Genomic DNA, 14615 nt, shown 5'->3' with positions numbered 1-14615 from the left:
AACAGGGCAACACCCCAAATTGGTGGTGTATTCTATAGTTAGATTTCACCAAGCCAATGACAAATGTGAACTTCTGGATCACTATATCAATCTTACCATGGAGTCACAGACAATCCCCTTAGATTCTCCAGTCTATCTTGCCCTCCAAACAGACTGAACTTTGTGATAAAAAGTCACTTATACCAAAAATCACCTCACATTTCAGAAGGCTTTCAGTCCCAAGAGACCAGTCACTTACCCCTAGATCTTACACCAAAGATAATGCTGGTAGCCAATTCTATAGTAAACTAACTGAAGATTTATTAACTAAGAGAAGGAAATTAGAGTTATTGAGAGGTTAAAGCAGGTAAAATATATGTACAGGTGAGTCACAGTCTGTAATTCCAAATGGTGGCAGTGATGTAATAAACTGCCAGCTTCCCAAGTCTTTTCAGGATACCCAGATTGTCTCTGGGGATCTCCGCTTCGCATCTGGTGCACTTCCCTGTAAGAGTCCAAACAGTCCAGAGATGCAGGATCTTTCCTTGAGTCCATACTTATAGCTTCTTCTCACAACAAGCTGACAGGGTTACTGCCCACATGGGCTTTTCCTCTGATGACAGAGGCCTGGTCTACACTACGCTTTTAAACCAATTTTAGCACTGTTAAACTGATTTAACTCCGCACCCGTCCACACTACGAGGCCCCTTATATCAATATAAAGGGCTCTTTAAATCGGTTTCTGTACTCCTCCCCGACGAGAGGAGTAGTGCTAAAATCGGTATTACCATATCGGATTAGGGTTAGTGTGGCCGCAAATCGACGGTATTGGCCTCTGGGTGGTATCCCACAGTGCACCACTGTGACCGCTCTGGACAGCAATCTGAACTCGGATGCACTGGCCAGGTAGACAGGAAAAGCCCCACAAACTTTTGAATTTCATTTCCTGTTTGGCCAGCGTGGAGCTCTGATCAGCACAGGTGACCACGCAGAGCTCATCAGCACAGGTAGCAATGCAGTCTCCTGAGAACAGAAAAAGAGCTCCAGCATAGACTGCATGGGAGGTACTGGATCTGATCGCTATATGGGGAGAGGATTCAGTGCTAACAGAACTCCATTCCAAAAGACGAAATAAAAAAAAATTTGAAAAAATTTCCAAGGCTATGATGGAAAAAGGCCACACCAGGGACTCAGTGCAGTGCAAAGTGAAAGTTAAGGAGCTCAGACCGGCCTACCAGAAAACCAAAGAAGCAAACGGAAGGTCCGGGGCAGGGCCAAAAGCATGCCACTTCTACACTGAGCTTCATGCAATTTTAGGGGGCTGCACCACCACTACCCCACCTCTGTCCATGGATTCTGAGGTGGGGGTTGTAATCTCAACCATGGCTGAGGATTCTGCGGAGGGGGAAGATGAGGAGGAGGAGGAGGAAGAGGAAGAGGAGGACGACCTTGCAGAGCGCACACAGCACTCCATTCTCCCCAACAGCCAGGAGCTTTTTGTGACCCAGAAGGAATTACCCTCCCAGCCCTCCCAAGCCACTAGCCCAGACAGTGAAGCCATGGAAGCGACCTCTGGTGAGTGTACCTTTGTAAATATAAAACATGGTTTAAAAGCAAGCGTTTTTTAATGATTGATTTGCTATGAGGGCTTGGGATGCGTTCGCGGCCAGTAAAGTTACTGGAAAAGTTTGTTAACATGTCTGGGGATGGAGCAGAAATCCTCCAGGGACATCTCCATGAAGCGCTCCTGGAGGTACTCCAAAAGCCTTTGCAGAAGGTTTCTGGGCAAGGCAGCCTTGTTCCGTCCACCATGGGAGGACACTTTACCACGTCATGCATGTAGCAAGTAATCGGGTGTCATTGCATGACAAAGCATAGCTGCGTATGGTCCCGGTGATTGCTGGCATTCAAGAGACATCAGTTCTTTATCTCGCTGTGTTATCCTCAGGAGAGTGATATCGTTCATGGTAACCTGGTTGAAATTCAGGAATTTAAGTAAGGGGACAGAGATGGCCATTCCTACTGGGCTGTTTGCCTGTTGCTTAAAAGAAATCCTTCCTTGCACGTAGCCAAGCGGGGAGAGGGAAATAGCGCTGAGCTTTTTCACGTTTGGCTATCAGGGATCTTCCTTGATACTAGCCACCCGGGGGGGGGGGAAGAGGGGTGATTAGCAGTGATCTTCCATGATACCAGCCATGTGGTGAGGGGAGGGGTAAAGAGATCGTCCCACAGAATTGGGGGGGGTGGCTTCTGCTGCTGCATGTTAACAGGAAAGAAGCATCACTGAACGGGATTTGCTTGGTTTTTGGGAAAGGAGGGCATTGTGTATATGAAGGCTGCAGAAACCAAAAGGCAATGGCTTACCATGGCCGCATGCAAGCTGAATTCTGATGCCCGGGCCTGCGTCTATGAGCTCTGTAACACCAGAGCCGCGGGCACTCAATATTAAGATACAAAATGCAACCTTGTAGTGAAATCACATGTGCTATGTAAGATGAATAGTGTTGTTCACTGTGAAAGAGTATAACCATTGTTCTGTAAAATGTATCTTTTTAAATACTTCTCTCCCTTTTTTCCCTCCCTCATGCAGCTGCACGTTTTTCAAGTCTCCCTACTCCATCCCGAAGGCTATCTCAGATAAGGCGGAGGAAAAAGAAGATGCGAGACGAAATGTTCTCGGAAATCATGGAAGGGACCCGCAATGAAAGAGCTCATCTGAATGAGTGGAAGGACATGGTATCAAGTTACAGGAAAGATGCCAGCGAACATGAGGACAGAAGGGACGCTCGAGATGAGAGGTGGCGCCAGGAAGATCAGAGGAGTAGGCAGGAAGATATGCGGTGGCGAGATGCAACGCTGGGGCTGCTGTGTGATCAAACTGATATTCTCTGACGTCTGGTGGAGCTTCAGGAAGAGCAGCGGGGTCACAGAGTGCTGCTGCAGCCCCTGTGTAACCACCCTCACCACTCACCATGTTCCGTATCTTCCTCACCCAGACGTGTAAGAACGTGTGGGGGAAGGCTTCGTGCACCCGCCCACTCCACCCTCGTGGATAGCCCATCCAAAAGGCTGTCATTACATTAAAATGTTTTTAGTAGCCTTTTCCTTCCCTCCTATCCTCCTCCCAAACCACACCTGGGATACCTTGTCATTTCTCTCCCTCTTTTTATAATGACTTTTTAATAAAGAATACATGAGTTTTAAACAATAGTGACTTTATTTCCTTAAGCAAGCTGTAATCTAAGGGGGATGGTGGGTTGCTTACAGGGAAACAAACACAACAGTTACACCGTACCCTGGCCTCTGATGAAACTCGTTTTCAAAGCTTCTCTGATGCACACCGCTTCCTGGTGTGCTCTTTTAATCACCCTGGTGTCTGGCTGCGCGTAATCAGTGGCCAGGTGATTTGCCTCAGCCGCCCACCCCACCCTAAAGGTCTCTCCCTTACTCTCACACAGATTGTGGAGCATACATCAAGCAGCAATAACAAAGGGGACATTGGTTTGGCTGAGGTCTGAGCAAGTCAGTAACGTGCGCCAGCGCGCCTTTAAACGGCCAAATGCACATTCTACCGCCATTCTGCACTTGCTCAGCCTGTAGTTGAACAACTCCTGACTACTGTCCAGGCTTCCTGTGTATGGCTTCATAAGCCATGGCATCAAGGGGTAGGCTGGGTCCCCCAGGATAACTACAGGCATTTCAACATCCCCAACTGTTATTTTCTGGTCTGGGAAGTAATTCCCTTGCTGCAGCCGTTTAAACAGACTACTGTTCCTGAAGGCACAAGCGTCATGAACCCTTCCTGGCCATCCCACGTGGATGTTGGTGAAATGTCCCTTGTGATCCACCAGTGCTTGCAGTACCATTGAAAAGTACCCTTTGCGGTTTATGTAGTGGGTGCCCTGGTGCTCCGGTGCCAAGATAGGGATATGGGCTCCATCTATCACCCCCCACAGTTAGGGAATCCTATTGCTGCAAAGCCATCCACTATGACCTGCACATTTCCCAGAGTCACAACCTTTCGTAGCAGCAGCTTAATGATTGCTTTGGCTACTTGCATCACAGCGGCCCCCACAGTAGATTTTCCCACTCCAAATTGATTTCCAACTGACTGGTAGCTGTCTGGTGTTGCAAGCTTCCAGAGGGCTATTGTCACTCGCTTCTCAACTGTGAGGGCTGCTCTCATCTTGGTATTATGGCGTTTTAGGGCAGGGGAAAGCAAGTCACAAAGTTCCATGAAAGTGCCCTTATGCATGCGAAAGTTTTGCAGCCACTGCAAATCATCCCACACCTGCAAAACTATGCAGTCCCACCAGTCTGTGCTTATTTCCTGGGCCCAAAATTGGTGTTCAATAGCTAGAACCTGCCCCATTACCAGCAGGATCTCCAAAGCGCAGGGGCCCGCGGTTTGAGAGAATTCTGTGTCCATGTCCTCATCACTCTCGTCACCGCGCTGCCGTAGCCACCTCCTCCTCCTCACCTGGCTTTGCAGGTCCCGGTTCAGCATAGACTGCATGAGAATGCGCGAGGTGTTTACAAAGTCCACGATTGTGGTATTGATCCGAGCAGGGTCCATGCTTGCCATGGTATGGCGTCTGCACAGTTCACCCAGGAAAAAAGGTGCGAAATGGTTGTCTGCTGCTTTCAGGGAGGAAGTGGTGAGGCTGTACCCAGAACCACCCGTGACAATGATTTTTGCCCCGTCAGACACTGGGATCTCAACCCAGAATTCCAATGGGCGGGGGAGACTGCGGGAACTATGGGATAGCTACGGGATAGCTACCCACAGTGCAATGCTCCAGAAATCGACGCTAGCCTCGGACCATGGATGCACACTGCCGAATTAATGTGCCTAGTGTGGTCGCGTGCACTCGACTTTATACAATCTGTTTTACAAAACCGGTTTATGTAAAATCAGAATAATCCCGTAGTGTAGACGTACCCAGAGTGAGTGTTTGAGTGTTTGCCTCTGATCATCACACACAATGACCACTTGCTTTGAAATCTGCACTTTTCTGTTTAAAGTTCTTCATTTTCATTCTACAAGGCTTCTTTCTCCTTTGATGGGTTATTTAGTTACAGGGTATGCACAATGTAAATGTTTGCTGCTACATTATAACAGGATACAGATAAGTGAAAACAAAGCAGGTAACATCCCACTTGTTTTCATGAAGTTGAAACACCACATACTCTGATACATTTAACAATCACTTTGATCTATACTCACACAAAAGTGAATTGGCATGAGCTGGCACCTGGTCAGTCAGGGTCACAACCATAGTTTATGGATGATTAGGGACAATTGAAGTGGGAGGGAAAAATCTTTATGATGGAATTAGTCAGCTTCAGCCAGGGTCTTCTGCCACTGGCACATTATGGCACCAATAGCCCCCAGGTTGTTAGGCTCTGATAGTGAACCCAGAACCTTAGGTGGTATCCTTAGCTGCTGCTCCTGACCAACAGCTTGAGTGGTAATGGCCTACAAATCCACAGCAGCCATGCCCCGATCCTCTGATTGAATGGACAGGCAGTACTCTTAGTGAGTACCTGGGCTATTTAAAGGCCCCAACAGGATGAGAAAACTGTCTGAGCAGCAGATCATTGCCTGCTGATTGCTGCCTAGACAGTCTCGCCTGACCCTGCCTTGCTGCCTCGCCTGGTCTGGTCTCCCTGATGCACTGACCTGACCCCTTGAATTGAACTTTCCAGCTACTGACCCCTGAGAAAACTCTGACCGCTGCCCCAGGCTGCCTCTGATACTGATCAGCCTTCCAGCTGCCCCATCATCTGCCCACATTTGACCACTGCTCTGGACTGCCTCCGCTATCAGACATTAGAGAGGTTGAGGCTGACCAGTTCCAATATAAAGATTTTCTTAATTCTTGTGCCATACCTGTACAGGGGGCAAAAAAAAGGATTGTTTGCCACTATTATAAAGTCAGTGAGGTTTTTTAGAGTGGTGGGTAGTCTGGAAACACCTAGGCTCTTGTTGCTTGGTGACTGATTTGAACATTTCCCACCAGCAGGAGAGATTGTTAATTGGAGTATATCTGATTTTTCAGAGGTACATTTTAAATTTATGGCAAAGAGCCTAGAACATTGGATTGGTGGGATTTTGTGTGTATTATAAATCCAAATAAATAAATAGTGGTGAGGTATCAATAGATCTGGGTAGTTAAATATATTGTAGGCAGAAACTCTGATGCCTCTGCTATTCCAGTCCTGGGCTCTCAACACAGCTCTGCCAATGCCCCTGAGTCCTGCCCTGCAACTCCTTTCTAGTCCAGTCCTGTTCAAATGGTAATAGTAGCTTCTATGATAAGCAATATCTATATAACCTTTAGGGCTAACCCAGGCCAAGCATTGGGAATCTTTCGCTTGTGTGATCCTTGTCCCTCTGACTCCAAGCAGCATTAAAAATACAGTTCTTCCTTATTAGGGCTTTTTATTCCTTTGCCCCTTCTCTGAGTTGCATTGGGAGTAATTCAGTGGCCCGTCTTCTCTTCTTGGTGGAGGAGGAACAATCAACTGATGTTCCACAATGATTTGTCTGGTGTTGATGGGCCACCTTTTGTGTCAGACTGGTATTTCACACTCGTTAATGCTTCTTTTCTGTCTTGGTCTTTCGCAGTTACAGAGCAAACACTTAATATTACCTTAGAACATGGGATACAGATATTATAAGTGAGATTAATGCCTGCAGCTGCTTACAAGGATTCCATAAAGTCTAAACACTGAACATATTTTTATAACTCTAATGCCTAGTTTAACAATACTAATACACAGGTGAGCAAAAATGGCTGTTATTTTCCACACACGAAAAAATAAGGAAAAATGGGAAAATCATTTTTTTAAACATATTTTTTGTGGATTTTTAAAATTTTCATCCAAAATAAAAAAAAATTTTTTTTTTCCAGTTTTCCAACAATCCCACCCCCCAGAAACTGTTGATGGAAACAGACAACTTTATATAAGAATTTCCATTGAGTCAAAAAGCTGTGTTTTCCTCCGCAAAATAAAATCTTTGAGAAAATTGTGACCAGCTCTAAGGCCCATCCTTTGAAAGGCTGGGGGCTTCACAGTGATGGTGGAGCAGAAAATGACATGCTGGAGTCCTGATGTGACCCCTCAAACATGCTTCAGACATGGAACTTTCCATTCCCACCCTGCCCACCACAACCGATTTGGGCGTCTGATTACATCAGTGTAGCTGGAGGGGAGAGTGTCCCAGGGTGTGTCTAAATTGCAGTGGGAGGTGTAATTTCCAGGTCTTACAGACACACACATGCTAGCTTTGATCAAGAGCTAGTGCACTAAAAAGAGAAGTGTAGCTGTTGCAGCACAGATGGGGGGTTGGGCTAATCCCCCCCAGCGCAATCCTGCTGGGTCCCTATGTGTGTACTCGGGAGGCCAGCCTGTCACTGCTACACTTCTATTTTTAGCACACTAGCTTGATCACAGGCATTGTAGTGTACGTACATCTACTCAAGCTGGAAATTACACCTCCAGCTGCAGTGTTGACCTACCCTCAGAGATGGAAGCATCAGACTGGTATTGATGCATTATATCTATGTTAATCAGTTGTACTCACACCTCCCAGGACATGCAGGATCAAGTTACCCTGTCGTGGCTGAGACCCTTCCAGCAGAGGTGGAAACAGTTCGAAAGTATTTCCCAGAGACATGGATTTGGGATTTAGTGCCTGTGACGTGAGTAGCTGGTTGTTGCTGTTTTAACATTTCATTATTTTTTGTGATGATAATATGAATTCCTGATGGTTATTGAGCCTCTTTCATCACCCCAAAGTACTTTTCAAACTCTGTGTATGCAGGAATCACTCAGCCACCTGCAGGCCATTCCCCAGTGGCAGATGTTTACAGTGCAGAACAACACTGCACAAGCATTTAGAAAGGAAAGTGAAAAAGAGTCCCAATTCCAATTGAAATTGCAGGGGGAATCTAAGCATTTGGATTGTAATGGCCCCGGGTGAGCCCCCTTCTTCTTGTTAAAAGGGTTGTGGGGTCTTTAATGATCACTAGTTGTCAAAATATCAGCTGTATGGGTTATCTGAAAGACAGCATCTCCTCTGGCACAACATCTCCCAGCACAATGGGCTCAGTGCTAATTCAGAAGGGAGAGCACCCCCTACTGAGTCCCCCCATCACTCCCTGCAGCACTGTACCATAGTCGAGCATTGAGATCAGTGTGGACTCAGAGGGGAGAGCATTATCTACTGAGTTCCCTATATCACTCCCTGGAACACTTGGATTTTCCTTCAGTGTCTGACCAGCCTGTGATCACGATCCTCTCTTTTTGTCACCAGCTCCAATGGAAGTGCTGAATTGCCCTTGACAATCCCCAACACCATCACAGAATGGAAAGCAAATGCGTTCTGCACCTCAAGTGACACTGGCTTTGGTCTGTCCCCAACCGTGTCCCTCAGAGCCTTCCAGCCCTTCTTTGTGGAGCTCATCCTGCCCTACTCCGTGGTGCGTGGTGAGGCCTTCAGGCTAAAGGCCACTGTCTTCAATTACCTGACCCGCTGCATCAGGGTAAGGGACACTCACACCATCCCCATGCAACCAAACCCACAGGCCATGCTTCTCTGCTTCACAAACTCCTGTGTCTGTAGCTCTTTTTAGCCCTCAGTCTCGCTGCAGCCCCTGTCCTCCCCAAACACCTGTGCACCCAAGCCTCTATGTTCCTGTAACTCCCAAGCACTCCAAACCCCTGTAACTCCAAATCATCTACACTTCCAAACCCATGTGTTCCTTCAACCCCCTCTGTCCCATATAGTACCACAAACCTTGTCCTGCCCAATTCTCTGCACATCCCATCTGCCATACTGTCTGCATCTCTAGTTACTACTAATTTCCCTTTCCCCCTCCCCGATGACACCTTTCTGGACAATTGACAGGTCAGCATCTCACTGGCTTCATCTGCCAACTTCCAAGCTACCCCTGTGGAGAAGGAAAAGGCTTCTTATTGTCTCTGTGTGAATGGAAGAAAAACGGTGTCCTGGGCTGTGACCCCAATATCTCTGGGTAAGAAGCATTCAAGCTCTGATATCTTTGGGGGCTGGATGGAGTGGCACAGAAATCTCAGGGGCAGGGACCTGGTAGCTCAAAAACCTGCTGGTAGGGGATTCAACTTCCCCAAGACCCTTCTTTGGGGTGTTTTATTTCTGTTCTTGGTTGGGGAGTGATAAGCTCCTCCTCAGACAAGACAGAGAACCCTGGATGGTTTTCAGCTGTTGGACCCTTCCATTCAAAAGACACTGTCTGTACAGTGAGGACCTCCATCAACACACTCTTCTCTAACACACCAGTGAAAGATGAGAGCTGGCTGGGTCTCTTCTTTCAGCAAGAAAAGCAGGCTATAGTCCTTGGTTCTCACATGGGCCAGAACACTCATCCAGAATGAGGGTGATTTGTGATGAAACTGGAAGCCTGAGATACAAGTATCACCCATCTGCTTCATACCTGCTCATATCACATAGTGGAGGAACCATTTAGTTGAGACACCCCATGGAAAACTTAAAGTCCTGGCCATCCTGACTAAGAGAAGAGCCCATCTGAAAGAACTTAAATTGTTTTAAAATCCTGTGCTGATTTAGAGACAGGCATGAAGCCAATCCACTGATCCAAAAGAACTCTGAGTATCTGAAATCCAGCTCAGATCTGGATACAGCTTTGTGGGTTGAGCTCATCTCACCACTGAATACAAATACAAGTGTGACAATGAGATTCATTACCTATCTCCTTTATTTGATCTTTGTTTCTTCTTTCATTCTTCATTTGTCAGCTTTGTTAGTAATGAATCAGAGCTTAGCATTTCTCAAAGTCTACCTGAAGTGTCTAGATCCCCACTGAGCTCTTATTATAGCCCTGGTATCTGGCTGCTCAAAATCAGCAGACAGCCATTCCGCCTCTGCCCTCCATCCCAGTGGAAACATCTCCCTCTTTGTTTCATAGATATGAAGTGCACTGCAATCACCTATAACTATGGCGATATTTTTTTCACTGAGGTCTAAACTCGTGAGTAGACAGCGCCAGTGGCTTTTCAAGTTGCCAAAGGCACATTCAACTATCATTCTGCACCTGCTGAGCCTGTGGTTGAAGCACTCCTTGCTGCTATAGAAGTAGCTACTGTATGGCTTCATGAGCCAACGGAGTAAAGTGTAGGCTAGATCTCCCAGGATCACTACTGACATTTTAAAATCCCCATTGGTAATCCTCTGTTCTGGAAAAAGAGTCCCTGCTTGCAGCTTTTTGCATGTGTCATGCACCTTCTCTGACCATCCCGTGTTGATGTTGGTAAAACTTTCCTAGTGATCCACCATTCTGCATTACCATAGAAAAGTAGCCCATTCTTTTGATGTACTCTGGCAAGGTGGTCTGGTGCCAAAATAAGGAAGTGTGTGTCATCTGTTGTCTCACTGCAGCTCAGGAACCCCATCGCTGCAAAACCATCCACTATGTCTGGCACACTACTGAGAGTCATAGTTTTATGTAGCAGGAAACAATTAATGGCCCTGCAGAATTGGATGACAGCAACTTCCCATGGTGGATTTCCCACTCCAAAATGTTTCCCAACTGATTGGTAGCAATTTGGTGTTGCAAGCTTCCACACAGCGATCGCCACTCGCTTCCCCACCATCTGTGCAGCTCTCATTTTGGTGTCAATATGTCAAAGGGCTGGGGCGAGCTCTGCACACAGTTCCAGAAAAGTGGCCTTGAACATCCACAAGTTCTGCAGCCACTACTTGTCATCCCATACCTGCAGAATGATGTGATCCCATCAGTCAGTGCTTGTTTCTCAGGCCCAGAACCAGCATGCCACTATCTGCAGCTGCTCCATGACTGCCAACAACAACTTTGAATTGTTTCTTTCCATGGTACACGACAAGCTAGCCTGCAAGGAATTGTCATATTCCCCAGTGCTCCTCTTGAAGCTCCGGAAATGCTGCAGGATCAGGCATGTTATGTTCACAATGCTCACCACAATAGTGCAGAGCTCTGCAGGATCCACACTTCCCACAGAGATGGCAAATGCGCAAGTTTGCAGTGTTTTTGAAAAGAGGAGCAAAACATTATGGGATACATATATTATTATGGGATGGAGAAAACTGCATCTTGGGATATTGAAACCATATTCCCAATCACCCCTGCATGACTTTTTTGCACCCATGATGCATTGAAAACCCTTTCCAAAATACCTTGTGCTAGATGGTGGTGAGTTGCACAGTGCAATACTTACCCAGAGTGCACTGCTCGCTGGATCAGTGCAGGCACTGTTAGTGTGAACGTGCACTGCTGATACAAGGAGAATAGTGTGGACATTCAAAAATGATTTAATTATTGCTGTGGCTGCACGTTGACCTAATTTAGGTCTACATAATTTTGTAGTGTAGACATGCCCTTAATAAACTCCTGACTACCCTCTACTTAACTCCTTGGTTCTAGCCAATTGCACCCCCAAGGAGCAGAATTTTTTTCAAATACTATCCTGATTTAACAACTGTCATTGCCACTCATTGTCATTAGGCTACAACCGTTTCCTGGGAAACTTCTCAGGTGAGCACATCTGGATTAAGAGGTGCTGACTTTGTTAAGTAATTTGTGGATGTGATGGAGAATGTAATTATTTCTTTCCTTCATGGCCCTGATGGGCTAAATGGGAGCATTAACTCTTTGCTTGACTCAGCCAGGGCTCTGTGGATAGAATCATAGATTCTAAGGCCTGAAGGGGCTATAAGGACCCTTTAGTCCTGTGTAACAGAGGCCATGGTCCTTAGCCAGAAATCAGAGCCATTACTCCCTGCACTCCTATCCATCTTGCCCAATTCCTGCCTGGACTGGGAAGGCTACTGCAAAGTGATCCTCATGTCTTGTCTGCACTGTGGGTTTTTTTTTTTACCATTGTAGCTCACTGATGTAGCAGCACCAGAACAAACTCTTAGTGTAGACGCACTAACTGGTGTAACCAGTGACTTGCACTAGTGCCACGTGCCCTCGTTTGAAATGAAAGTGTCAGAGTAACCACCTGCAAGAGTTAGTGGCTGTATTCTGAGGCCACCAAAAAATTTGTTGTGAGAATCCGTGTCTTAGACCATGCCTGTGCTGGGGTTTTTCACATAGATGTAGCTGCACCAGAGAAAACCCTGAGAACAGTCCTGCTTCCCTGGAGTGAGTCACTTTCACACCAGTAAGCAGGGCTGTTCTCAGGGTTTGCTCAGGTGCAGCTACATCTGTGTGAATAACCCAGTGCAGGCATGGTCTGAGGTACTTCTACCATGTCTACACTACAAACTTATGTTGACTCAAGTTACATTGTCATACAGCTGCGACAGTTAACACATTACTTGTATGCAGGTATACTTGGCTCCTTATGTCAGAGATATGCATACTTATCAGAAGTGCTTGTATCGATGCAGAGTGTGGTGCACCATGGATAGGTATTCCACTGCCACTCATCAAAATGAGAGGCGCACTAACAGTGGAGAAGAAAGTGACGATCACACTGTAGAAACGTGCTACGCCAAATTGCTACCAGTCAGTTGAGAATCACTTTGGAGTCAAGAAATTCACCGCAGGGGCTGTTGTCATGCAAATATGAAAAGCCATTGATCGCCCCCTGCTATGCAGAACTGTGATTCTCAGCAGTGTGCAGGACATAGTGGATGGATTTGCAGCAATGGGGTTCCCAAACAGTGGTGGGGTGATAAGTGGCACACATATTCCTCTTTTGGCAGCAGGCCATTTGCTTCAGAGTACATCAACTAAAGAGGCTACTTTTCTGTGGTTCAAGTGTTAGTGAATCACTGACATCCGTGTTCACTAGTCAGGGAAGATGCATGACATTCGCATCTTTAAAAACACAGAACTGTTCAGAAAGCTGCAAGCAGAGACCGTCTTTCCTGACTGGCAGATTACCAGTGGCAATGTTGAAATGCCAGTTGTTATCCTGGGCGACCCAACCTAACCCTTGCTCCCCTGTCTCATGAAGCCATACACTGGCCACCTTGACAGCACCAAAGCATATTTCAACTAGAGGCTCAGCAGGTGCAGAAAGAAAGTTGAATGTCCTTTTGGTCATTGCAAGGGGTGCCAGCATTGTTCACAAACAGATGGGGCCTCAGTGAGGAAAATAGCCCAATGCTGTGTCTTGCATAATATCTGCTCCTAGATATCCATGTTTCTATGCGTAGTTCAGAGCTGTGCCTGCACAGCATCTTCTCCCCAAAGGCCCAGGAGATCCAATATCTCCTGTCTGTTCCAGGCAGGAGCATGTCTGGAGTGTGTAGCTGGCATGACAGCTGGGCAGTTGCACTCAACAAGGGAGAGTTGCTAGGTGTGCCCACTAAGCTGGGCACCCAAGAAAAGGAATTTCAAAAATTTGCAGGGCTTCAAAGGGTGGGGGGGAGACTTCTGGTTTCTGTGACCCCTGGCCAGCAGAGTTCTCAGTGGTGACCAGAGCAGTCAGCGTGGGGCATTGTGGGACAGCTGCTGGAGGACAGTAGCAGTTAACATAAGTAATGGAGTGTTTACACTATCACTGCATTGACCTAAGGATATCAAACTTGGCTCTATGCCGCTCAGAGCGACGATGTTATTAAGTCAGTGTAACAGGGCACTTATGTCGATAAAAACCTAACTGAAATGTAGACACATGCACAACTAGATTTACATAAGCTGCCTTGCGCCAACCTAACTTTGTAGCGTAGACCAGGCCTACATGAGATATGACATGAGCTCTCTCTCTCTACAGAGAGGTTTCCATGTAATCAATGGTGCTGAAGAGTGGAGCACCATGGAAATGACATTTACACCCCTGTAGTTGCAGTGCCTGGCAGAACACTTATCTCTCTTTGTTTCAGGTAATGTGAATTTCTCTGTGAGTGCAGAGGCCTTGAAGACGGAGCTGCCCTGTGGGAACGAGGTAGCAGTGCTCCCTGAGACGGGGCAGAAGGACACAGTGATCAAACAGCTGCTAGTGGAGGTATGTGGTGCTGCTTGGTCCCTGTGGTATAGAGAAGTGGTAAGTTTTCACACAGTGTGACGTAGGCAATATGCTGCGCTATAATGCTCTGAGTAGGATAGGAAAACAGTAATAACTTATATAGAGTGTGACAGTATATCTGTCCATGCCTCCTCTGTTATAGGGAAGCTGTGACAACTTGCTACATGGCCTAACAGAAGCACACATGTGGGAGATTCAAAGCACCTAGGGGAATTAGGTGTACTTTGGAAAATCCCACCCACTATAGCATATAATACTGTATATTCCCTTACAGAAAAAACATTGCATAGTGTGCCAAATAAGCATAACATGGTAATATTGCATAACCTCTCTCTTTCCTAGGGCAGCAATGGTTGCTGACATTGTTACACGGTGAAATGAAATAGCACAGGGTAATGCTGTACACCCTCGCCTCTGCAGGAAAGCAAGAACTCATTATACAGTATTTATACTCAGTAACAAATGATACATAAAGCTGCATTGCCTCTTCGTGTGTCATAAAAAAGCAACGATAACTAATGACATTTCATGATACCAACAGTAATGCCAGTTATAATAATGTGCAATATCATCCATTCCTATTTTCCTTATACCCTATTGCTGTCCTTTAATGG

The 14615-nt window shown here is 46.4% G+C and overlaps 1 protein-coding gene across 1 annotated transcript in view; it reads left to right on the top strand.

Annotated features, from left to right (window-relative positions):
- The window catches only part of A2M (alpha-2-macroglobulin), a 52572-nt gene that overhangs the window by 26525 nt on the left and 11432 nt on the right, over positions 1-14615 (top strand). Inside the window, 6 exon segments of the mRNA XM_030552989.1 lie at positions 4154-4201; positions 7283-7306; positions 7628-7688; positions 8303-8531; positions 8897-9023; positions 13859-13980. Of these exon segments, the coding sequence (XP_030408849.1) occupies positions 4154-4201; positions 7283-7306; positions 7628-7688; positions 8303-8531; positions 8897-9023; positions 13859-13980 (611 nt within the window).

This window comes from Gopherus evgoodei, chromosome 1, assembly GCF_007399415.2.
Source record: "Gopherus evgoodei ecotype Sinaloan lineage chromosome 1, rGopEvg1_v1.p, whole genome shotgun sequence".
Classification (NCBI taxonomy): Eukaryota; Metazoa; Chordata; order Testudines; family Testudinidae; genus Gopherus; species Gopherus evgoodei.
This window is presented reverse-complemented; position numbering and strand designations above follow the sequence as displayed.